The 25,182-nt window shown below is 38.9% G+C and overlaps 1 protein-coding gene across 30 annotated transcripts in view; it reads right to left on the bottom strand.

Annotated features, from left to right (window-relative positions):
• DLG2 (discs large MAGUK scaffold protein 2) overlaps window positions 1–25,182 on the bottom strand; it is a 984,854-nt gene that overhangs the window by 385,161 nt on the left and 574,511 nt on the right. For all 30 annotated transcript variants that reach the window (XM_036384308.2, XM_036384333.2, XM_036384316.2 and 27 more), the window contains one exon: window positions 3,491–3,544. In XM_036384308.2, coding sequence (XP_036240201.1) covers window positions 3,491–3,544 — 54 coding nt within the window. The remainder of the gene's footprint in view (window positions 1–3,490; window positions 3,545–25,182) is intronic.

Below are 25,182 nucleotides of genomic sequence, written 5' to 3' on the forward strand. Positions count from 1 at the left end.
TTCCCTTGCCTTTTAATTCTATTCACGAAGTTGATTTAGAAATGGTGCTCATATTTGTGGAAGGTAAACACAATCAAAAGAATTCAAGGACAACCATCTAAGACTAGAGAAAGACAAAAGTATGAAAAAAAGGAATGTAGATGTTAGAACCATGACCCAATTAGGAGGATCTGAAAAATTCTTGTTCTCCCCATCCAGTCTTCCTGGACTCCCAGTGTACTTTAGCAATGAGAGCTAAAAAGCAGGGATGAATAGTAGGAATGTAAGATCACTACAGCCCCAGGGAACAGCACTTCTGGGTGTTTTAAACACTCCACAGTTCTGAGAGTGGATCAGCATCTTACACCAAGGCTCCTTTTAGCTTTGGACAGAAAATACAATCATTTAACTTGGCTTCTCTGATCCATACAGTAATTTTTTTCTCAGAGTGTTAGAAGTTTATTTTATGGCAACTAAAAATCAGTAGTGCCTTTCAGAAGTGCAAATACCTAGGAAGCTACCTCTAAGGATAGTTATACATTGACCAGAGACATTCCCAGGCACTTAGAGTCTTCCCCATGCATGTCTGGAAGTCCTAACAGTGCTGAAAATGCAGCTGTTTGACACATGCTCAAGTTTCAAAATCATAATTAAATCTAGCTTTTTGTTATCTCTCTGAACCGACCTCATCCAGAAAAAATATTTTAGGGCCTATCTGCTAAACTACATTTCCTGTAAAATAAATTATATGATGATGGCTGCAGTATCATACACTTAACTCACCCAGTTTGGAAGGTTTGTCTCTGTACTTCCAAATACTTAAAAGAGAGACAAAACTCCCCTAACACCCCATTATGTTATAGGCTGTATTACAGGCCGCACACAATACTACAGGCTGTATGGGGCTTTGCTGGGATGGGGTTTATTCTCCACAGTAGCCTTTGTGGAGCAACAATTCAGCGTGTGGCTGAAACAATGTTGCTAATACACCATCATTTTGGTTATTGCTGAAGAGAGCTTGCACAGCATCAAGGCTTTTTCTCCTTTCAATTTTACCCTTGCTGTCCCAGTAGCAAGTTGGCAGGGGGTGGGTACAGGGTTTGGAGGGGACCTAGCCAGGAGAGATGACCCCACATGACCAAAGGAACAGTCCATATCACATGGTGTTCTGCAGCAAAAGCTCAGGGCAAGGAAGTGCAAGGGAGAACATTCATGATTATGGTTTTTGTCTTCCCAAATAACTGCTATACCTGATGAAGCCTTGCTTTCCTTGCTAAACATCTGCCTGCTGCTGGGAAGCAGTGAATGAATTTCTTATTTTGCTTCACCTGCACATGCAACATTTGCTTTCCCTATTTAACTCATTATCTTCTGCTTTTATATCTTTATTTTCTACCTGACCCACAGCAGAGACGAGTGAGAAGGTTGGCTATTGGCCAGAGTCAATCCACCACATGCTGTCACTAAATATGCATTGGGAAGGATCCCTGGACAGGAGGGGATGTATACAGAAGCAAACGTGGATCTGGCCCAGTGACTACAGCATCTCCCTTGCAGAGGAAATATAAAATGAAACCAAACTAAATTAAACTGCATTACTCCTGAGAGTAAGAAAGAAAACACAGGTCTCCCAGCCCACTCCCTCAAATATGAGTTTGGAGGAAGAGGTCATTTGCTCATGACTTGGTTTTGTGTCTCATTTTAGAGAATGTTCAAACATACAAATCATGAGCAGAAGAAAATGCCTATTTGTAAAGCAGAGACCCCAGGTTCTGTGGGGCACTATGGTGAAGCTGAAGTGCTTCTTAGTGTCTAGTGTTAAATAAGCCTCTGTGGTGGTGCTGCTGTGTCCCATATCTAACAGAAATAACTCTTCCCAGGCTAGGAACAGCAAGGTGACTAATTCAGAGTTGTCTATTTCTACAGCAAGCACCTTCTGTTTATTTATCCAGTTCACATCATATGTTGGAGACTGAAACAGCCCACAGGCAATTCTCAGCCTATTGTCAACATTTCTCTTGAATGTCTTTGGTCATTTGTTCTTTATTATTTAAGAGAAAGGAACTCTAGTACAAAAAAGTGGCATAAAAGTGTGTAAGTATTGATAGGATGTGTTAAGGGAATAAATCATACTGATTGAGCATCTTGTCACTGGTGTAATTGCATCTGTATTTAGGAATTCTAACACCGTAGCTGCAGAGGATCCTGGGCACAGGTCCAGTGCTGAAAATGAGAACTGGGGCTCACAGTGTCCCTTCTGGAAGACTAGAGAACACGAAGTATAAAATGTCTCATCAAAATACAGGAGAAAAGCCAGACAGACCTATTGAAAGTGAGACCATAGCAGATGGTTTTGATGTTAGGATGGAAAACTGAGACAGAAATTATAGGAAGCCATTTAAAAAAGCTGCATGCAAATGAACAGAGAAATTCTATTTAACTTTTTCACCCTTCCCAATAGTTCATATTCCCATCAAGGGACTTAATTCTCTTCTGCTTTAGAGCACTGTCATTCTTCTAAATTGCTCTTGGCTGTGATCTTTACCTGTGCACCATAATTTCTAAGTTTTATGAATTGTCAGTAACAAACTGGCCAGGACAGCCCCTATTAAACTTCCTCATCAACAGTCTTCTGAAAGACAGAACCCAGCACCATGATTGGTGTAGGTAGATAAATAATTAGGCTTATGCATTGGTATCGTAAGAAACAGATGTGGACAAAACACGACAGATGAGAGACATTAATTAGGAGCTTCAAAAAGAGAACTAAAATGATGCAAAAAGAAAGATTAGATACTGGCTGGCTAGCTTTGTGCTACTTGCTTTTCTTTCCTCCAATCACTTAAGCCTCTTACTCTCTTTGTGATGTGTTTGCTTTGTGTTCTTCTATGTCCTTCATCTTCAACTATAGCTGGTTTTACAGTTTAAACAACAATAATCAAATGTTTGTAGAAAAACCAGATTTTTAAAAATCTAATAAAAATATGCATTTATTTTAGGATGATCTGTTTCCTAGAAGTCATAAAGAAGAAGAGACATTAATCGGAAAATATTAAGTTAATTAGTTCGAGCTGTTATTTATCATGAGCAATTTCCATCTACAAAAGAAGGACAGAGAGACAAATGAAGGGATATTGCACCACTTTAAAATACACTGTGCATCCAGGAATCTTTCTATTACACTAGCAGGGTGTGCATGGCTCTAAAAGCAAATACTCATGTTGTTGGTAAGGATGACAGCTTTAAGGAAATCACTTTTCTTTTTTTCAAAGAAAGACCAGTTTTAGTAAACATAAACTACAAGTTGGGTGTATGTAATATGCTGTGATTCATCTGAGTGCAACTGTCATTCCCAGTTTCTTTTCCCAGAAAAGAATTTACTAGGTGACTATAGAAGAAATTATTAATTGCAGTATTTGTTTATAAGGTAACTTCTATGCAACACCAAGCAGAATTTCTATCTGAAAATAAACCAACTCTACATATTTATAAAAAAACCTTTAATACTTACATAAGGGATTGTGTCCAAAGTGTCTGTGTTGACAATTATAGGGGCAGGGCTTGCCTGAAATGGAAAAAAAATAGAGAAAATAAATTTAAAGACCTAAAATTCATTAATATTGAAATACCCATACTTCTACATTAAGTTAAAAGTCTAAAAGCCCATTTTCCCACTGAATTAAAATCGTACAACAGTATATAACTGTGGGTACTGCTCAATCCAGGATGAAGAAATAGGTTCTCAGCCTCCAAACCACAGCTCGCTGTGGCCTTTCTTTTTAGCTTCTCCAGGTTTTGGACCACATCCTGAATACATATTATCCAGTTGTGCATTTTTTAGTAGAACTGCAAGAAACCTGACGTATCCACCTTTCAATTAGGGGATATTGAGGTTGAGGGTTTCAGCTTCAAATGAACCTGACAAATTCACCTTTTGTGTTTGAAGCAAGATGATGAACCGATCTTTACAGAGGAGAAACATTTAATGCTTACACTACTTAGCAGTACTGTATAGGATATGTATAAGCACATATATGGTGATATTTATGTCAAAGGTATATTGTGCTGTATATTTTTACATATAATTGGCATGGCTCACATACACTCAGCTGAGGTTCAGATTGAAATACAGAACAGTTTAAAAAGACTTGAGCATCTGCAAAGCTGCCGAACCTGATCTTTAATTTCTTGATGAAGCTCATATCCAGGCTCATTTCCAACCACCTGAACCTCTTGCTCTTTCCATTCTGGCATTCAGTGGTACTGACCCAATGCCAAGCTCTGATATGACCCAGCTGCATAAGCTTGGCTCAGCCTCTGAAGAAAACCAGGAAGTTGAGAGAAGGTGTAAGCCAGAGGCAAGCACCATCAGTAAAACGTCAAACTGAGGCAGGACTGCCAAGATGGGATTGTTAATAAATCAAGGACTCAGACGGACCTACATGTAGTCAGTGTAGTACAAAGAGTGATGGAAGGCACACTTTCTCATGCCTACTTGGGCAGCAAAGACTCTTCAGTCACTGTACTGGGCTGATGAAAACACTAATGCTTAGCACAGTAGCTCACTAGCTCTATTCATCTGCACTGTGTATTTGTCACTGAATGGCTGCACTTTAAACTCATACAGACTGCAGGGTCTCTTTGTGTATGGCAGGCATGCTGAAAACACTGATCCTATTTCTGTCATCAAATATTTACTGTGGGATTTCAAACCTTTGGTTGTTACCAGCCCAAATTAGGAATGTGACATTACTGCAATAATTCAAATAATGTGAGAACAACAGTTTTTGTGGAGTCATTCAAGGATAATGCTGTGTTCAAAGAAATGTTATGTTACTGGACAAAAGCTACTCCTGATTAATGCCATGATTTCTATACAACTGTGTAACTGTGAATTAAAATTAAATGCATACAATTTGGTGTGTCTGCATTTCATAGCATGGACCAGTGTCACGGTAAGGTATTATTTGATATTAAAATGCGTAGTATCTGAAAAGATATTATAGGCCCATACCCTGTTATTCTCATTGCGTCCCAAAATACTGGACACACTGAAGTGATAGGTAAAAGCAGAAGGCCATATGATTATAATATTTTTAGCTTTAGGCATATGGAATATTCCTATAGTTGCATTATCATTGGAGGTAAAACAAATTATTTTCTTTTTAGAATAAGAGTTTTTTCTTACATCAATATTTAGCTCAATAAACTTAAGAAGTAGTACCTTTGCTACAGGAAGAATAAGCTTGGCAATTTTTTACAGTATTGATTTTATCTCCTTTTTATTTTTACCTACTGTGTTGGTCTATAACCAACTACAAAGAAAATTGCAGTTTTCAGAATAAAAGCATCTTTCCACTGATGATTTATAAAACAGTATCTACTAAAATAACAAAAATCTTTCAGAAGTCATTTTCCGAAGCATTCACCAAAATCTCTTTAACCTATTGAAGAACAAAGCCTTTCATCTATATCAGATTTTCCTGAAGAAAAGCTAAAGAAATCAGAAACAACTGTGGGAACACTTAGGACTGGACAGAGTACTCCTGGTGCAGTGTGACAAGGGGATGAGATGTCCCTCACCCTGCTGCCCAGGCTGGAAGTGCAGCCCAGTTTGCCATTCCCTCTCATTGCTGCAATGGCTGACTCATGTGCACCTTGTTCTCCTCTCTACCAAGCTGCAGCTTAGCCAGACTGTGCCTGGCTGGGACTGCTCCATGTTTTATTCTGCCATGGGGAACTCCTGTGTGTTTTCATTGAACTTGGTGAGGTTCCTCTCAGCACATTTCTCCTTCTCCTATATTCCTCTGAAAAGCAGGGAACAGACCGGTGTATGATCTGCTCTTCCCAGTCTGGTGTTACCTCAAACCTTGCTGACAATGCTCTCTATATAATCATTCTGGTTATTAATGAAGATAAACAGCATTAGCACCTCTATCAACTCTGTATGAGCACCAAAAGTAACTGAACTGCTGACCACTGCTCTTTGGGTCTGCTGGTCTAGCCAGTGTCCCACTCATCTTCTAGTAAACCCATACATTTAGTTTCTCTCTCATTTGGCTATGAAAGAGAATTTGAGCTGAATACCTTGCTAAAATCCAGGCAAATGACATCTACTGATCTTCCCTCATCCACAGAGCTAGCAGATTTCTCATCACAGAAAGATGTTAGGTTGACAAGGTAAAATCCAAACACTTGTAAACATTTGTAAACTGACCTCCCTCCTTTTTAATCACCTCCCTCTGTCCTTCACGAGCCTTGACAAAATGTTCTGGAGGCCCAGACCATGGACACTCACCATGATGCTTCCATTTGTTAGCTTCCTACCTAATCCTGATCTCTGGGTTATCACTTGGTCCATCACCCCTTCCACAGGAAAAGTCTGAGCACTGAAAGCTGCTCCTTTGAATGATGTGATCCTTTCCTGACTGGCCCTGCTGCAAAGCCTGTAAAGAACTAGTTTTCTGGCCAGTGTATCACTCAGAGTTCATTTCAACACTGTGATTACTGTATTCTTTACTGATTGAAAAACTATACTAAACTATCAAACTGATGGTTTTCTTCAACTGGGGCATTTATCCTGTTCAGACAGACAGGCATGGAAAAATTCACAGCGCAATAGTTTCAGATGGATATAGTGACTATAAGCACTCTCAACTAATACCATCAGTGCATTTGCCTTCTCTGTTCCTCCTGTTCATATCTGGGCATGTGTTTCTCTGTGAGTATGGGACAGTGCTTCCTGTTACAACTTGTCTTTTTAGCTTTTGGTTTGGTTGTTTTGTTTTTGGGGTTTTTTTTTTTGAGTGGGGGGGGATGTTTATTTTGTTTTTTGGCTTTGTTTTTTTTTTTTTTAATAAGAAATATGATTTAATGGAAACATCTTGCTCCCATCTCTCTGATATATGGTAATTTGAAGAACACTATCCTCCTGAGCTGCAAAATTGCATTAAAGTGCAGGAAATGGAGATTATTTCATTAGCTGGGCCCTGTTTGTAGCTCATGCTTTAAAGAAGAAGACTTCAATCATGCAAAGCTGAGAAGACAGTTTGCAATCACTGGAGAGAGCCCTAATATAGTGCTAGCCATGGAGTACACAACAGAATCAAAACAGTCCTGTAACCACAGTGAAATTACTGAAGGGATGAGTATCAACGAGAGTCAAAGATTTTACTTTCCAGAATGATGTGTCTGTATCTATGAAAACATGACTTGAAAACATGCCACACTGGTTCACCAAATTCTCAAGAAAGATACGCAGGTATCTCTGTACTTCTAATGGAGAACATTGACAAATCTATGAACCAGGATTCATCAACAGTGCTCCCAATTGTGCATAAATTAACAAAGGCATGCAAAAACATGTCTAGATTCTCTTGAGAACCTCAGCCTATAGTGTCTTTGAGATAGTACTGCATCTTATCTCTCAATCTGTATACCCACACAGATCTATACAGCCTTTATCTAGGCTTCAGACTGGCTGAGAAGAAATAGCTTCCTGGAAAATAATGACTTCATTCTTAACTCTGTGCTTTGACCTTCTCTGCCATCTTGACCAAGACACTGAATCACAGTTTACCAAGTAAATTACACTTTACCAGCTCTTCCCAGATGCAAAATAAAACCAAGCCAATCACCATAAGTGTGAATATTACTGAGTGTAGTAATTGAGTATTCCTGTTTTCCCCATTCCTCACTCACTTCCCTCTCCATTCCAATTCCTAGCTATACGTGAAGTATCATACTAAGCTGACAATGTACTGTGCAGTCACACTTACAGCTCCTGCTCCCTGCATGAACCTTCCTCCTACCCTTGACTGCAAGCTCTGCTTTCAGCTGAGCCGTCTCTGTGCTTTGAAAAAAGGCATCACACTGACAGCTGCAGTGAAAGACGAGCATAGCTGAGACAAAACTTGAATAGCTTTGGGAAAAAAAGTAAAAATGGAAGATTTTTCTTATTCTTCTTCTTAAAGGACTTGAGCATAAAACGCTTTGCTTCCACAAATGTATACAAGATTGTTCTGCTTGCTTTTCTGCCAAAAGCACAACTTAGAAGCAAGACAGAGTAAAAGCACTTGAAGCCAGTAGAAACAGAACAAAAAGGCACATGGTTCATGAACAATTACTCTGCTGCCAAATTCTCTACAAGTGTATGGTATGACTCATACCTCTCAAACAGGTGAACTTTCCCTCTACCATGAATGCTAGCATTATCCTGGTAGACTGGTTTTAATCATACTACTCACAGTTTTAGAGACTATCCATATCATACTGGGTTGCTTTCTGCAGCATTCATAAGTCCTTGTTTTAAGTGTTCCTACTATGCAGGACTATATTCAACACCAGACCACAAAATCACAAACATAGTTATGTGGCCACTACTTTATAAATCATAAGCACAGCACACTGCTTCTTAACAAGAAAACAGAACCAAGTATGTCATCATTTTGAAATTGCCCACCTATGCCTATTCCTAGCTGCAATTTTAATGTCATAGAATCAATAAGGTTGGTAATGACCTCTAGGATCAAATCCAACCAATAATCCAGCACTGCCAGGTCCACTCCTAAAGCATGTCCCTAAGCACCCCACCTAACTGGATTTTGAACATTTCCAGGTACAGTGATTCCACTGCTTTCTTGGGCAGCCTGTTCCAAGGCTTGATCATCCTTTCAGTGAAGACTTTTTTCTTAATATCCATTCTCAACCTTCTCTTATGCAACTTGAGGCTGTTAGAACTCTCTACTGCTATCTTAACCATCATTGTCTACATTATTACATTTAATTAAACTCAAAATAAGGGGGTGGTGAAATTGAGAATAATACAATTGTGTACGTATTACCATTTGAAAAGTAAGTTGAGTTGTCAGTGGCTTATTGCCACCTTGTGCAGACAATAAACTCTGGCCTGTATATCAGAGTTAAATGCTCATCTTTCCAGGCAATCAGCCATAAACTCTGAAACACTCTCTGAAATATACATTTGCAGTTTTGTATTACTTTAAAATGTTAGCACTTTGTGTCTTGATAATACAAAGTAGAGCAGTCCCTATACGTGTACACGAATAGGGCATGCTGCGTCTCTCAGATACATACTGTAAGACTGCTTAAGGCCTTAAGAAAGTGATACTGAATTAGTTTAAGTTCCTGTTTTCAGGAGTTTCACAATTGCAAGAAATAGATTTACATTTACACACAATGGCAGGAAAGATTAAATGACAATTTAGATGTCAAAACAATAATTCTCTGGCATGCTATGAGGCCTCAAGATCACAGAACACACAGCACCTTTTGTCATATTTACCAATGAATTACAAACTGAAAGACTAAAAGATAAAAACACATTTCATTTCTATTAATCAGAAATGTAAAAGATAGAGAACCTCTTTGAACATCTAAAGAATGACTTAGCAGCAAACAATTCTACCTCTGCTCTGAGACATAAAACAGAAGTCAAAACCAGCTTTGCTTGCAGATGCCATAAAAGAAGAAAAATGCCTCAAGAAATCCTCAAGACCACTCCCTTTGTATATAATGCAACCTCATATAAAGCCATTTAGTTTAAATGTAAATTGCACTTTTCAAAGGAGGTGGCCTTATTTGCAGACATGGAGTTTTACATTGTTTTTTCTTAATCTTTAGGAATAATTTCCTATTTAAAACTGTATTAATTTGCATGATTAAAAAAACCCCAAAACTCATACACAAGGAAAATAAAACATTTCTGTGTGGATTCAGAGGCTATCAGAGGGATTGAGAAGAAAGCACCTACTTTACAGTTGCTGAAGTTCTCCCTATAATGATCTTACGTGTTAGCAGGTTGAAATAGCAATTATTAATGTAACATAATTTTTTTCCCCAGTATAAGATCTAATGAAGGACATAGAAATATCAATGGGAAAAGCTCTCTGGCCACTGGAACAGGCTCCCCAGAGAAGTGGTCACAGCACCAAGCCTGACAGAGTTCAGTAAGCATTTGGACAATACTCTCAGGCACATGGTGTGACTCTTGGGGATGTCCTGTGCAGGGCCAGGAGTTGCACTTGATGATCCTTGTGGGTCCCTTGCAACTCAGGATATTCTGTGATTCTGTGCTAATACACATGAATGCACACAAACTCAAAATAGACCAGAAGAAAAGCATGCATCTAGGTTTTAGGCATCCTATTTGACCTAGCTGCGTGATTTTTTTTTTTCCCAGCCTCAGTGTGCACAAACATAGAACTCTTTCCAGAGGGAGAAAAATAAAATCAAAAGAAAATTGCAGCTATTTCTTTCATAGAATCCTAGAATCATTTATGTTGGAAAAGAGTTCTAAGGTCACAGAGTCCAAATGCTAACCCAGCACTGCCCAGCCCATCACTAAACCACATCCCTGAGTGCCACATCTACAAACGCCTGCAACACTTTCTCCAAAGGCTGAACAGGGCCAGAGGAAAAACAAACACATGTGTGATCCCAATGCAAACAATGGAGGGGCTGGATCTGGACTGCACTTGCAAACTAATTATGGTATCTCCTCATATTAGGCTTTCCCTCCTTTCTTTCAAAAGTCAAGGCTGCCTTACCATATGGCTTTTTATTTTTAACATCATGGTACACTAAGCTTAAAAAGAAATTATCCAGTGTCTTATTCTGTTACCTTTTTATATCATGCAATACCTGAAATTTGAGTGTAACATTTCTGCATAGAGTTATAAAAACCCTCCTCAAAAACACAGAAACAAATGGACTAAAAATTATAATGCAGATGAAGAGAACAAAAAAAAAAAAAAAAGAGAGAATGCAAAACTAAATGTGAAACAGGGGAATTACTTTAACAAAATTCAGTAACTCTTAAAAGAGGTTATCAGAACATGAACCTTAAAGAATGAAACACCTGCTTTCAGGTTAATCTGTTACATTCAGTACTGTCAACATGAGCCCAGCAAGAAAGGAATCAGTGCCAAAGAGTGCTCATCTCTGCTTATCAAGGGCAGAAGTCATCAAGGCTTACTGGTGTCAGAGTTAAAACTCTTCATGAAGAGTTTTAAAAGAGACAAAAGAGACAAAACTCTTCATAAGAGACAAAAGAATAAGAAATAGAAAAGTTTTAGAGTTTTGGAAAGGTTCTAATAGCACAAATAGCAAAATCACCAAAAACCTTGTTTTAGCACTGAAGCAGCCATGAGGAGAGCTGGGATTTACTGTGGTCCATATAATGCATCAAATTAATTCTCAGATTCTGGCTAAGTATGTACAGAGGCAAAGCTATTTTGCCAAATGCTTTCACTTAATGTATATATATTTAAGTATACAGGAAGAACTTAAAAAACAAACTTGATTTTGAATATCTATAATAAACTGCAAATTCAAGTTGGTCTGTGCTGGAACAAAGAATGTTTTGACTTTTATGTCAGTGAAAGTAAACTTCTACCCTAACGTCCTCTGGAAAAGTTTTAATTGATGTCCCAGAGTGCCCCTTTATGGCCCAGAATCTCCAAGTGATGAATAAAATTAACTAAATAATTCCAAGTATATCAAATATATATAGCTTGCCCGACAGCTTGTTTCAAACCCTAAATTACTGCAGGACTACTGCACTCATAGTACATCAGTTTAAAAGATAAACATCCATGTGTGAAGTGCAGCTATTCAGGGCTCAGGGGGAATCAGCTCTTTTACATGGTTTAGCTTCATGTGGCATAAAATGCATTTCTCAGTGGAGATGCTCTGCTACAAAAATTACAACTATTTGGTACTTTACTATAGGGCTTGCTAACCATTTTTAAATCTCAGTTTTCTTGCTGATGTCCTTCAGCCGGAGAACCCGAGTGCTCTGTGGGTGGTTTGCAGGACAGCACGTGCCAGAACTGCCAGATTTTCCGTAATTTTACAGGTTGTAGCACCCAGCAGGAACATCACCAGCTGCCAGTCTTAGCCAGGGCTCTGCTTGTGAACCTTTGTAATGCCATCAGGTTGTTACTGATTGAAGAGGATGCTCCCTTTTGAATGATGCAATCTTGATGTAGGACAGAGAGTGGAAATATGAAAATGACATTTTCTTTTTGTTTTTAGGACCAATTTCCCTCATAGTTTAAACATTTTGGACAGAGAAGAAAAATCAGTCCAATTTCTAGACTTTACACCTTGTTATTCCTCACTCTGCTACATTCAAGCCTCTGGTTTAAGGAGTACATCCTAGTGAAGCATGAATTTTGTGTCTCTTCTGCCTGCCTTCTGCTCCCTACTGGATGGAAACAGCAAGGGAAGCTCCTGCGAGGAGAAGCCAGGGCTGTCCTATGCTGTGCACAGGTGGCTCCAGCCAGTGTCACACCAGACCCACCACTGGGGCAGGAGAAACCAGCAATAAGGAAGAAAAGGGTGAGGAAAAAGGAGCAGCAAAGAGAAACAAGCATGTCCTGACCCTGGATCAAACCCCACGTGTGAGGGACCCCAAGTCTCTCGTCCTCCAAAGGCACTGAGTGGGACCTGAAGTGATGGCTAGAGGAGGGGAGGTATCTGGAATGAAGATGAACCTCAAGATGAGGTGTTTTCCCTTAGCATGAGTTTGTCATCTTTGTTTCTCAATATCCAATGCAATAATTAAATGTTTATGTAAACTGGCAGGAAAATTAAATTCCCTAAGTCAAATCTGCTTTGCCTTCAAAACACCAATTTTTCTGAAATTTCACTGTAGAACAGATACTTGTTCAGCACCTTTTATTCAGTCTATTTTCTGAAAAAGCTACAAATCAATTATTGGAGGTGAGACTGGACCAGCAGAAGAAAGCAAAAGAGCAGCCTTCAGTTATGGAAGAAAATGTTGAGTACACAATGTATTCTGTGCAGACATGAACTCACTCCAGCTGGGCTCTGAAGGGAGCACCTGACTTGTGGCTCTGTTTGTATGACAATAAGCCCAAGCTAAGAAAACTGCCTTTCTAGAAGATGAATGGAGCCAAGCAGAAAAAACAACAAATCATAAAATCATGGAATGGTTTGAGTTGGAAAGGACCTTTGAAATTCATCCAGTCCAAGGCCCCTGTGATAAGCAGGGTCATCTTCACCTAGATCAAGTTATTCAGAGCCCCATCCAACCTGACCTTGAATATTTTCAGCGTAGGGCACTCACCAACTCTGAGCACCTGTGCTAGTGTTTTACCACCATCACTGTGAAACACCTCTTCCGTACATCTAATCTAAATAAATTACCTTTCAACTTCACACCATTAGCCCTTATCCTGTCACAGTAGGTCCTGTTAAAAAGTCTGTCCCCATCTTTCACTTAGACCCTTCCAAGTACTGCAAGGCCACAACAAGATCTCTGAACAAAGAGAAAGTAGAAGCAGTACCGTGGCCACAAAGAAAGCTGTCATGTAAAAATAGAAACACATAAATTAGCAACTGATTAAACATATATATTTATCACCTTATAGATCCTCTATAAAGAGATATTTTCCATGGAGAAAGAAAGCTACACCTACTTCTCCTCACATAATCTATTAAAATGCATTGCTGTTGACCTCTCAATTCTTATAAATTGCATTAAGCAATAAATTTCCAAACAGAAAATCAAGGCAACACAGCACCACAGGTTTGGAGACTAAGGAAACAATGTAAAGGGACTGAACTTGAGGAGAAGTAACAGTGCCACAAAAGGAGCTCTATGATATGTCATTGCTTAAGTAAACAAAATGCCAAGGGCTATTATAAGTCTGAACCACAATGGAAATGAGTGGAGAGTAAGCACACCCAACATTCTTATAAAGAAGTTGCACAGAACCTTAAAAATACACCTCACTTAAAATTACAGGCCTGGAAAAAAAGAAGGCAATTCTCCTTGAGAAATGATAAAGGGAAAAGCATCCTTGTGAACTTGAAAAAAATAGATTGTGGGGGCAAATAGGTGGATAGGACCTATTATGGTCCTATTATGGGTGCAAATAGGACTAAAAAACAAACTTCACAAAACGGACTAAAACCAAAGGGAAGAAACATAAAAATATTTAAATAATTCTTTGATGATATTAATGAAAAGCACTTCATAGCAGGAAAATTATACTTGCCTGTTTTTCAATCAATATTTTGCAATTTTTACAGTAGGAATATTTTTCAGTTTCATGCCAAGGGCAGCCAGTAGATGTTATCCACAGCTACAACTATGTGGCAAATTCAGCAATCTATAGTATAGTCTCCCTAGTGGAGAGGTTGAAGCTTTGTTGCCTAAAACTCCTTTGTACAAACTGAGGTTAGCACTGAAATGACTGCTGTAGGCAGTGCTCACATTCTGACAGATGGGCGATGCGACCTATGAGGTCTTTCCCCATCTTTACACTTCAGCATTCTGTCATTTCTTAACAGCGTTGTTTTCGCTAGAATTGGATGTAGAAACACTGAGTAAAAAAAATAGTCTTAAACTGAATTAAAATAGGTGGGAGCAGCGACTTATCTAGCAGCAAGTAACATGGCCCTTTTTCTCATGATGCAGGCACAGTAATACAAGGCAGCACTTTGAAACATGATCATTCCTAGGTTATAGGATATCTTTTAGTTACTGATTTCAAGACATATTTTCTGATTTGTAAAACACAAACATTTAGGATGCTGCTCTTTGTATACATTATTAGTAGAGACCTGAAAAGGACCAGGAAAGTTCTGCATTCTCTGAATTTACTGCGTGAATATATAAATTAAAAGCCACTTATCCCACAAAATGGAATGACTTCCCTTGTACACAAAGACAACATTCATCTTTCACTGTATCAAGCAATACACATAACAGTCAAAGACACAAAACCTAAAAACTGTCAGAACTGACCTGAACCAAGATTGAGAAGATAGGTTTGCAAACCAATTAAGGGAACCTCAAACGTCAGAACCACCCTTCATGCACTGAACAGCAACCCCCAAAAGACCGGAATGTTAAACGGTTCAGAGTGTCAAGGCAGCCTCTTCCTCTAGTAATAATAGCAAAAACAGTAACAATAAGAAACATCTCCTGGATATCTGTCTCTCATATGATGGTGGTTTGGTTCTCTTTTTTAAAATGGAAAAACTCCAGGAGAGTGCTTTCAGAAATAAGCTTTGATTACTGTCAGAAGGGATAAAGAAAACATTTCCTGGCAAAGGAAACCGCAAGTTATACGCTATACATCAGGCACTAGGAGAGAACACCTGAAAAAGGACTAAGCATAGCATTTAGTAACACAAACAGAGCTGTCTGCTTAAGGCAGGAGAGAGGTAGAACACAGGAATCAAAGAGCACAGTCCTAAAAATATTCAGCTTCAGGAACTCAGATTTCTCTTGTGCCTGTACAATAGCATTTAAACCTTGAAAATAATTCAACATCTATCCCAAGTAACTGGCATTCAGACATGAGGCAGCCTTCCCCCCGAACCATTTGGACAGATCCAGTCTCCTCCTACCCTACCTTTTAGGCACCAATCCCACCCTCCAAAGGAAACACAACCCCCTCCTCCAGTAAATTGATGCCTGCCAGAAATATCACATTTACCATTCTCAGCCTGTTGTAAATCCTGACTTTCGCCATGGGATGTCTGGGAAAAACTAACACCTAATGTGATGGTCCTTTCCGAAAACTAAGCAACTTCACAGGCAGGTGCACCAATTCTGAGCACTAACATATAAAAACCCCACTGCAGACCTGACCCTGATACTAAATAAATGTTTGGCTGGGAGGACAAGAAATGGGAACATCGTGTGCTTCAGAGGAATGGGAGAAAAATGACATAGAAAATATTACAGCAAGAAGAACACAGAATCTGTGGGAGGCACAAGGTTTTTTAGGGCAGCCGTAACAAGGAGAAAGCAAGAGACTCCAAAGTTAAAGTCAGCCCATCCTTCACATGCTATATGCTTTGTGACACATTTTGAAATGTCTTCTTCAATTATAGAGTGCTCTACCCTTATACAAACAGGGGTTCAAGCATTTTTTTTTTTGCTGTCAGCCCATCTGTTACTGAAGACCCTTTTGCTCACTTATTAGCTCAATACTGATCTGACACAGCTAGAACTGAGTAATTCTTTAGCTTGTTCATCACATACTTAACAGCTCAGATGTGTGTCGCTTCTGCAAAATATTAGCATATTTTAATTTTAAAATACCCTATTAAATTTATACTTCACACGAGAAGAAGAGACATAGGAGAAAGAAAGATACTCTATCATCTTTCCTGTCCAGAACATTCTACCTGGCTTACCTAACCAGGTCACCAAAAGCCATCTGCTATTAAAATATTTCCAGTGCACATAACATGAATATAAATAAATAGCTTCTTCAAAATACTTGGAATTAGAAGTAGCAACACATATTGATGTAAACATAGAAGAAATCACTTACTAATTTTATACACAATATGCAACATTACTGTATGCTATCTGGTAATAAGCAGTAATAGCCAAATGTTCAACTTATATTTATTATCATTTTAAAGGCATATCTCAATTACATGTTTTTTCAGGAAGTAAAAACTATATGTAATATAGTTTTTTTCCTTGATCATTAAAGTAATGATAAAAAAGAAATACTGTCAATATATTTTAATTCCAGGTATATAGAACTATGCATTCTCTCCCCAGAAAAATCCCCAGCTCTTGTAAAAGACAGTTCTTTATTACTTATCTTTCCATCCAAAAGAAACACAGAAGAGCTATGGTCATAGGTCTGAGTTCATTCAGTTCATCAGAGTTCAGTTTCATTCATTTCCCCCCCAAAAGAAGCCTAACCCTCAGAGCTGACATTTAAAAACATGCCTTATTTTAGAGGTATGTTACAGTTTTCCTTACCGGGACAAGAGAATCAAATGAACCCTGTTCCCGACTTTCAATAGCTGAAATTGTTTTCAACCAGAGGAGATAGCTTGAAATATCAGATATTTCAGAATCCTCCATACTGAAAGCTGCAAGATTAGCAGGACTGAGGCGAGACAGACTTGCAAAAGGAGGGCTTTGCCTGTGTTACATAAAGTTCTAATTAGATCCTTGGTACAAATTGCTATCCTAAGAATAAAAAGTTAATCAAAAAGCCTCATTGGAAGAATAGGAGGGCAAGACTGGAGCCGAGACAGCTGTGGCACAATAGCACAACTGCTAACTAGATTCTGTGCCACTATTCAGAAGTGAAAATATATGTGTGAAAATCAAAGTGTTCCCTTTGTGTTACTTTGGACTAAACTGTTCACACCTGGTTTACCTCAGTGGAACTTAGAGACCTCTCTGTACTGAGATTCCAATGCAGCAAGCACTGGAATTAAATAACAGACCCCCTTAATGTCGCAGCCAAAATATTTTCATGAAAAGAAGAAAATTTTGAAAGGAAACCAGTACAGAAGTAGCATGAGAACAAGTTTGGCAAGGACTTTTGGTGACAAACTGTAAGAACCAACCTACAATAATTTGTTAAATTTGACTAAATCTTAGAAAACTTCCCAAATAACCACAGGATAGCTAATGGATGATTTCTTACCTCTCCAAAAAGTTGCAATTCCAGTCTCCATTTCCAAAGTACAGCTGAGAGCTCTCTTTACCTGTTCAGGTTTATATTCCCTGCCCCCTTATGGGTGGTACTGTAGAAATGAAAGGAGTAGTGACAGGACCCAAGGGAACGGTCTTGTGTCAGTGGAGTTTTAGATCAAAGATAAGGACAACTTTCACCCAGAGGGTGCTGGGCACTGAACAGGCTCCCCAGGGAAGTGGTCACTCCACCAAGTCTGACAGAGCTCACAGAGTGTTGGGACAATGCTCTCAGGCACACAGTGTGACTCTTGGGGACAGTCGTGTGCAAGGCCAGGAGCTGGACTCCATAATGCTTGTGGGTGCCTTCCAACTCAGGATATTCTGTGATCCTTCAGAAGCAAGACATGACTGTATTACCCATGGTAAAACTCAGAGTGCACAACTCTTGAAGATTTCAATAAGGTCAAGATTTCAGTTACAACTGTCTTTTAAGAAGGACAGTACAGAATATTTGTAGGCTGTCTGCTCAGAAAAGTCACACAAAGACTGACATTACCAGGTATTTTCTGGAACAAGATGTCAACCTTTGCCAAAAGAGCTCTAAAGCAAATCTGAATGTCAGAACTGCTATGAAAATAACTTTTATATTCTCCAAATTCTTACCTTCTCATAAAAATGGGTGTCCAAAAAGAAGCAGGATAGAATTATTTGTTGAGAAGCAACAGAGGTGAGAGGAGAGAAACTGAAAACTCATAGTACAAGGGACAAGGAAACAAGTGGCCTTAAACAATACATAATTTACTGCTTATTAAACTTTTTTGGTTGGTCTCTTGTCATTTTGGGGCTCCAAATATTCACAGTCAAATTGAAAAACAATGCCAATAAGGACCAAAATATTTGACAAACCAAGCAAAGTTTAGAAAATAATACTGATTAAAAAAAAAAGCAGCATTAAAAAGCCCTACAGGTTTGCCTAGTTTAGAACAAAGTATTTCAAAAATCTTTCACAATGCAGCATAAATACCTTTTTGATGAGCAGATCATTTTTAAAAATTGATTTTAAAAATTTTCAAAGAAAAAAATGGTATGCAGCCTAATGTAAAAAGTGTACCTTTTTCTGAAGAAAATTAATTTCTGACAAGACCCAAAGAAGACTTTGCAACAAAACCCACGTAACTTTGCAGAGTGGAGGTGAGGAAAGGAAGACAGAGTGCTGCTTCTCCCCTCTACTTCTTCATTTAAAATTGCACTGTTTAATGAGAAAATTCTACACTAATCTAAATGTTTTAAAAATACTTTACTATTAACTAAAATGCAATATCCCTGTAAAGCACATTTCAAAAAATATCTTATTTGACAAAATGAACGTGTTCATTTAGTAGCAATTGTAAAATACGCAAACTGTATATACCTAGGAGCAGGTAACTTTTCCTTTCCCTTCAAACTCCTTCCACAACATTCTGTACATTATTTGGTATAAGGGCTTGAACATGCCTGTGGTTTCACCCAGTACGGTTGTTTGCATCACTTTATAGAATCAATTTATAGAATGCCTTAGGTTGGAAGGAACCTTACGGATCATCCAGTTCCAACCCCCCCGGCCACGGGCAGGGACACTTTCCACTGGACCAGGTTGCTCAAAGCCCCATCCAGCCTGGCCTTGAACACTGCCAGGGATGGGGCATCCACAGCTTCTCTGGGCAGCCTGTGCCAGAGCCTTTCCACCCTCATAGTGAAGGATTTCTTCCTCATATCTAGTTCAAACCTGCTTCCTTTTCAGTTTAAACTAAATCCCCCTTGCCCTGTCATAACACATCCCTGTAAAAAGTCTCTCTCCAGGCCTCTTGCAGCCCCTTTAGAAAATGAAGGTTCAACGAGGTCTCCCTAGATCCACATGATCAGTATTATTTGCTTCTCAGAAAAGTGGAAGACTTGAAAATGAGAGCACAAATAGAAGATGAAGAACTCACCAGTTCTTCATCAATTTGAAGAGTTAATGTTTAACCCATTGTCTTCTGGGACATGAGAGGGATCGTTTATTGTGAAAATGGCTGCAACTAGTTTCTTTGTTGCATTACCTACTGAGCTCAGAGAATAAAGTTTAATTTACAGAGTACCTTCCCCTGTAAATATGAGCGATTCAAATGGACCGTGACAGACACGGCTGAGTCCTTCAGCCAAGCCTCTGTGAAAGCATCTTTAATAAAAGAGAGAAAACACCAAGGAGAAGAGAATGAGGAACAACCAAATCAGAGCAGCAATGGTACTGCATGGCAAAGAAGGCCAACCCACAAAGAGACCACAGCCAATGGATAGCCCCATGCTGAGCAGCTGGTCCCTCAGAGGGGCTGTTCTGCTTGTGACACAAACTGCTGAGATTTCTCTAATTTTATTTCAGTTCATGCACTTTCACCCTGCAGCAGGAAGTGTCCGAGAGTGGTTTTGTGGGGATGCCAGCTGGGGAAACCAAAACTTGATCTATCAGTCCCTCCCATTAAAGCACCTTTCAGAAGACTTTCCATCATATTTTAAAAAATGATCTTATGGAATACCTAAAGCTTTTCCACTATCTCTGAAAAACCACTACAGACATGTAATACCTCAGGTCAAGACAGTGATGAAAAAACTTAATAAAGAACTCATACTGAATAAAGATCAAAGTATGACAAAAGCTGATACAACTACATCCCATAAAAGCTCATAGACAAAGACACAACTCTCCAAGTTTTTTACTTATATTGTACAGGAAAAAAAGCATTCCCTGTTAGTTTACGCCTTGTATGTGTAATGCCATTTATAACAAGTATTTATTTCTATGAAAACAAGTACTGCTGTCAATCAAATGAATGGTAAATAATTTAGCCAGTAAAATTACTTTTATAAGTTAATATAACACATCAGCTGGGAATAGTCCACAATGTCTCCACCAGAGAATTTTAGAAATTGTTTAACTGTACCTCACCTCTTTAAACTGTTCCAACTGGATTACTGACTTCCTACGAACATTAAAATGTTTAATTTTTAAAATAAATCTTAGATAATAGCTTCTATAAAGCCTCACTGGAGTTTTGCCAATCGGTTGTTTACAAACCTCTAACACATTAAGAACAAATGACAGAGATAACTGAGTGGTTTACAAGGGAAATACTTCGCATTAGAAGAGTAAGAACAACATAGCCATTCAATTTTTTATACAGGTTTATTTATTTATGGTTTTAGAACTATATGGGCTGTTTAAGTCTGGATGGCTTTGGTACTTATTCTTATTGAATTTTCAAGGGAAGGAAGGACAGAGTAGTGATTGCCGAGTTCCAGCCCAAAACTCCTGCATCACAATGTCTGAACTTTTGCATCTAATAATCAGAGGCAGTATTACTGCTTTATATTACTTTCAGATCAACTGATGCTTCACTAACTTTTCCCACTAGTGCTTCAATAGTCAAAGACCAGTCATTGCAGCAATTAATTTTTTTCCTTGGTGCCTTTAAAACTTTTTTGTTGGATTGAATCTGAGTGCAAGATCTTTACAAAAATGTTATTTTCTTCCCTCCTAGACTGCCATTCTTGTTGAAACTCCACTGTAATTTCAAGATAAATTTAAAATTACAAACAAATGAAGAAGCAGAATTGTCTGTGTGTTTGATGTATTCAATCTTGAAAACTTTTTTTAAATCCTGTCAATTTACATATCAGGTGGATTTTAAAAGAATTCTTCTTCTTTTTCTTTAGTTTTATACAGAAATGGAAAAAACAATAGCATGAATTTTTTAAAAGGAAGAATTGCAGGTTAGACTGCTACTTTGCAGTTGAGAAGGGTACCTAAGTTTTGGGTTAACTTCAGCTCAAAGTATCGCCAGTAACACCAAGTCCCACCAACACAGATTGTATCAGTTACATGGGAACAGTGTTAAGCACTCTGCTGAACTCTGGTCCACTTCAGTGGCTTCTTAATGAACTTCTGCATTTGAAGAAAAATATCTGTTAAAGAAGTTCCAGCTACGCTTAGTGACTTTTTCTGCCATTGCTTTGCTCTTATATTTTCAGTGTTTTCTCCTCTTACTCCAAGTTTACCAATTCAGTATTACAAAAACTGCTTAAACTGTGTTGACCAGCCCTGTACAACATCCCAGCAATAAGGCCAGCTCAAACTGCTGAAAGGAACATAATCTATTGATGGAAAAGCTTGAGTAGTGCTGGTTAATTAATTACTTTGTATCTCCAAGTCAGTATGTGCCTCACTCCAAGAGCACAGCCCTGCCTTTAGCGAAAATTCTCATACACAGAGCAGGCTGATGCAAACTGCCCCACTTCAACAAAGAACCCACTACATCCTTCTACAGTAACATGAAGAACCACTAACCTCAAAAGGATGGAAATCTTAGCAACATACTCATAGACCCAGGAAGTCACTGAGAGTCCCCACAAAGGTCACTGAGCTTGATGCTGCACCTCAGGGGTGGCCACAACCAGCAAGGACCCTTAAAGGTCCAACGAGAACACATTTCAGATACCTTTCCACACAGATGGGTTAAAACTTAGAGCCATTCAACAAATTGTGCAGGTAGGTTCAGTCTAGCTATTGCCTTAGGACTAAGCTATGACAAAGGGGTTGAAAATTAAGCTTTTCCTCTGTTCTATGTGCAATCACAAAAAACATTTAACTTTCCTACCTCAGCCTTCCCAGTGTGAAATGAAATGAACCTTGACCTAACTCACAAATCTATCAGAAAAGAGAAGAATCACATAGCTGTTCCTTCTAAGGCACTTAAAGAAATGTCAAGGTATCAGGCAGTAATGACAACTGGAGAAAACAAACAGGATCAATTTTGCTTTCTTCACCTCTCCTGCCCCTGGTTGGTTGCTGAACATAAACTAGTACTTCAGTCTGCAAAAAGAATTTCCTGCATCTCTGTAGTTTTGTTATTGCTTTTATTATTAATAATACCAAAACCAAGCTCCCTTACCCCTCCATCCCCACGCTAGCAAATGTTTTTGCTGTGGCAATTCTATTACCTTTTGCATTTTGCTGGTTTGTCAGATTTGCTGAACCCTCAAGTGCAAGAGGTAACATGATGAAACAGAAACTGGCAGAAAGTACATTAAAGTTATTATCACCTGAGGACAAATCCTTGCAAGTGAACCACAAGAAAAAAGACTTCCATCTGGAAATCAGACAAAGACCATACAAGTAAACCCAGTAATTCCACTACTGCTTTGGCAACCATTCAAAAATGTGAAAATAGAGATGAGTTATGAAAAAGAAATGTAGAAGTAATGGGACTCTTCAAAAAGAAGACAGAAAGAGCAAAGGTGAGAAGGAAAACAGATACTTAATTTCAGATACTAAATGCAACACCAACATGCATTTTGAAAGGGCATTATATAAAATGAGCAAAAGGAAACCTTTTGGTTAGATATTACAAGGGCTACCATCAGAGGATACAAGGACCAAAGAATTATGAATCTGAGGAGCTTTTTAGGTTTTGTCCATTCAGCAAAATATTTCTGCAATTCTGCATTTTCAACGACTACTAAAAGCTGATTCATTTCTTTCTGTATTCTCCATATGATTAACATGACATTTCTTGGTACACAAATTAGCTTAGCTGATAGACAGCAACCAGTGCTTAAAACCAAAATAACTAGGAGTGATAACCTCAATTTCCAGCAAAAATTATTTAAAAAGTAATGTGTGAATTCCAGTTTTGTGCTGACTACATAGACTTAAACGCATCTCAGCTAAAAGAGAAGATCCACTGAGAATACTGCCATGACAACTGAAAGAAAAAAAAGAAGACAATATTTTTGCAGATTTATACCTGCAGAAATGATCAGATTGCTTCTGCTTTTATGCTCGAAGAGGCTGAGGAAGCTAGTAACTGCCCCAGAGGCAACTGCAGTGTATCATGACTCTGCTTCATACGTGTGTAGTAGATCTACATGTGGTACATTACAGAAAAACTATGGCGCAGTCAAATCAACCCAAAAAAAACTGGTATTGCTCCACTTCATATTTGTGTAGCTTCTGTAATATCATTAAACATTAAAATAATAATTATTAACAATTACAATAATTATTATAGTAACCTATATTTTTTCCAAAGTTGCTGTAAATTCTATCGGCCAGGTTTTTCTGAAATGCCCGATGGGACCATAGGAAACTCATGAGATTCAACAAGGCCAAGTTTTGAGGTCCCATACCTAGGTCAGGGCAACCAATGATATCAATTGAGTCCTGGGGATGAAATGTATTAACAGCAGCCCTGCAGACCAGGACTTGGGGGAACTGGTGGATGAGAGGTTAAATGTGACCGGCAATGCGCATTTGCAGGCGAGAAAGACAACTGTGCCCTGGGCTGCATCCAAAGAAGCTGTCAGAGAGTGTCCAAAGGAGGCCCACGAGGATGGTCAAGTGTATTGAGGGGAAGCTGCAGGAGGAGCAGCTGAGGTCACTTGGTCCGTCAGCCTGGAGCAGAGAAATCTGAGTGGAGACTCACTGCGGTCTACAGCATCCTTATGAGGGGAACAGGAGGGGCACACACTGATCTCTTCTCTCTGGTGACAGGAGCCAAGGGAACTGTATGAAGCTGTGCCATAGGAGGTTTAGGTCAGAGATTAGGAAAAGGTTCATCACCCAGAGGGTGCTTGGGCACTGGAACAGGCTCTCCAGGGAAGTGGTCACAGCACCAGCCTGACAGAATTCAAGGAGCATTTGGACAATGCTGTCAGGCATGTGGGTGTGATCCTTAAGCCTGTCCTGTGCAGCACCTGCCTCTAAGTTTTTGACTGAGCTGGTGGTATAGAGACCATTCAAAAACACAGCAGCAAATGTGGCAGCATTAGCCTCAGACTGAAGATGAGACCAGGGTTCTGCTTTTTCTACTAACTTCTTACTGAGCATATAGATAAAAATTTATGGTTGTTTTTCTTTCAAAATGTCATTTGGCTGTTTGATCCTGGGTGCCCAATTGCAGTCTCGCAGAGTATGACAAGTGACTTCTATACTCATGACTGCAAGCCAGACAGATTTTGATAGAACCCAGATGTGTCTGCTGAGCAGAAAGTGAAAACAGAAAGGGGAAGGGAAAAGTTGGCTCCAAAACTCTCAATTTCTTAAATGAAACATTATTATTTCTGAATCCTTAAAGGCAAAAATGAGCTTGAAAGAAGTTTCTGTGCTTAGCACAGGGAGGTCCCTGAGCACTGCTGTGTTGTGAAAACTTAACTGCATGCATCAAACTGCACATTAGTGTGACTACCTCTGGAAGAGACAGCCATGCTGGGACATGACCCTTGTCACATGCTTCTGCTCTCAGCCTTCTGCTGGCACTAGAACCTGTGCTAGTGGACATCAACTGGGCCATGAAATAGGTCTCTCAAACACCTATTTTATTTTTTTTCCCCAAAGTAGGCTCTGCAGAATGAAGAAAAGTAAAATCAGAGCTTAGACCTTACATTTTCAATCAATGTGATCAGCTCTCAGGTGATTGACGGTCACAACATAAAACCTGGACAAAGCAGCACATGGATAAATAGTAATTCCTATTCCCGTGATCAGGAATGCAAGAAATAGCAGCTCAGTATAGAACAAGTGTTTATTGGAATTTAAAAGCAATACCAATGTAAACAAAGAGTCTGAAAAGCGAACAAGGAATGTTAAAAGCCTCAGTTTAACTAACTGATTTCATACCTGGCTGCAGAGTAGTTGCTCTGGGAGGGTAGCTACAGAAATCCTGAAACACTAC

The sequence above is a fragment of the Molothrus ater genome, chromosome 2 (assembly GCF_012460135.2).
Source record: "Molothrus ater isolate BHLD 08-10-18 breed brown headed cowbird chromosome 2, BPBGC_Mater_1.1, whole genome shotgun sequence".
NCBI lineage: Eukaryota > Metazoa > Chordata > Aves > Passeriformes > Icteridae > Molothrus > Molothrus ater.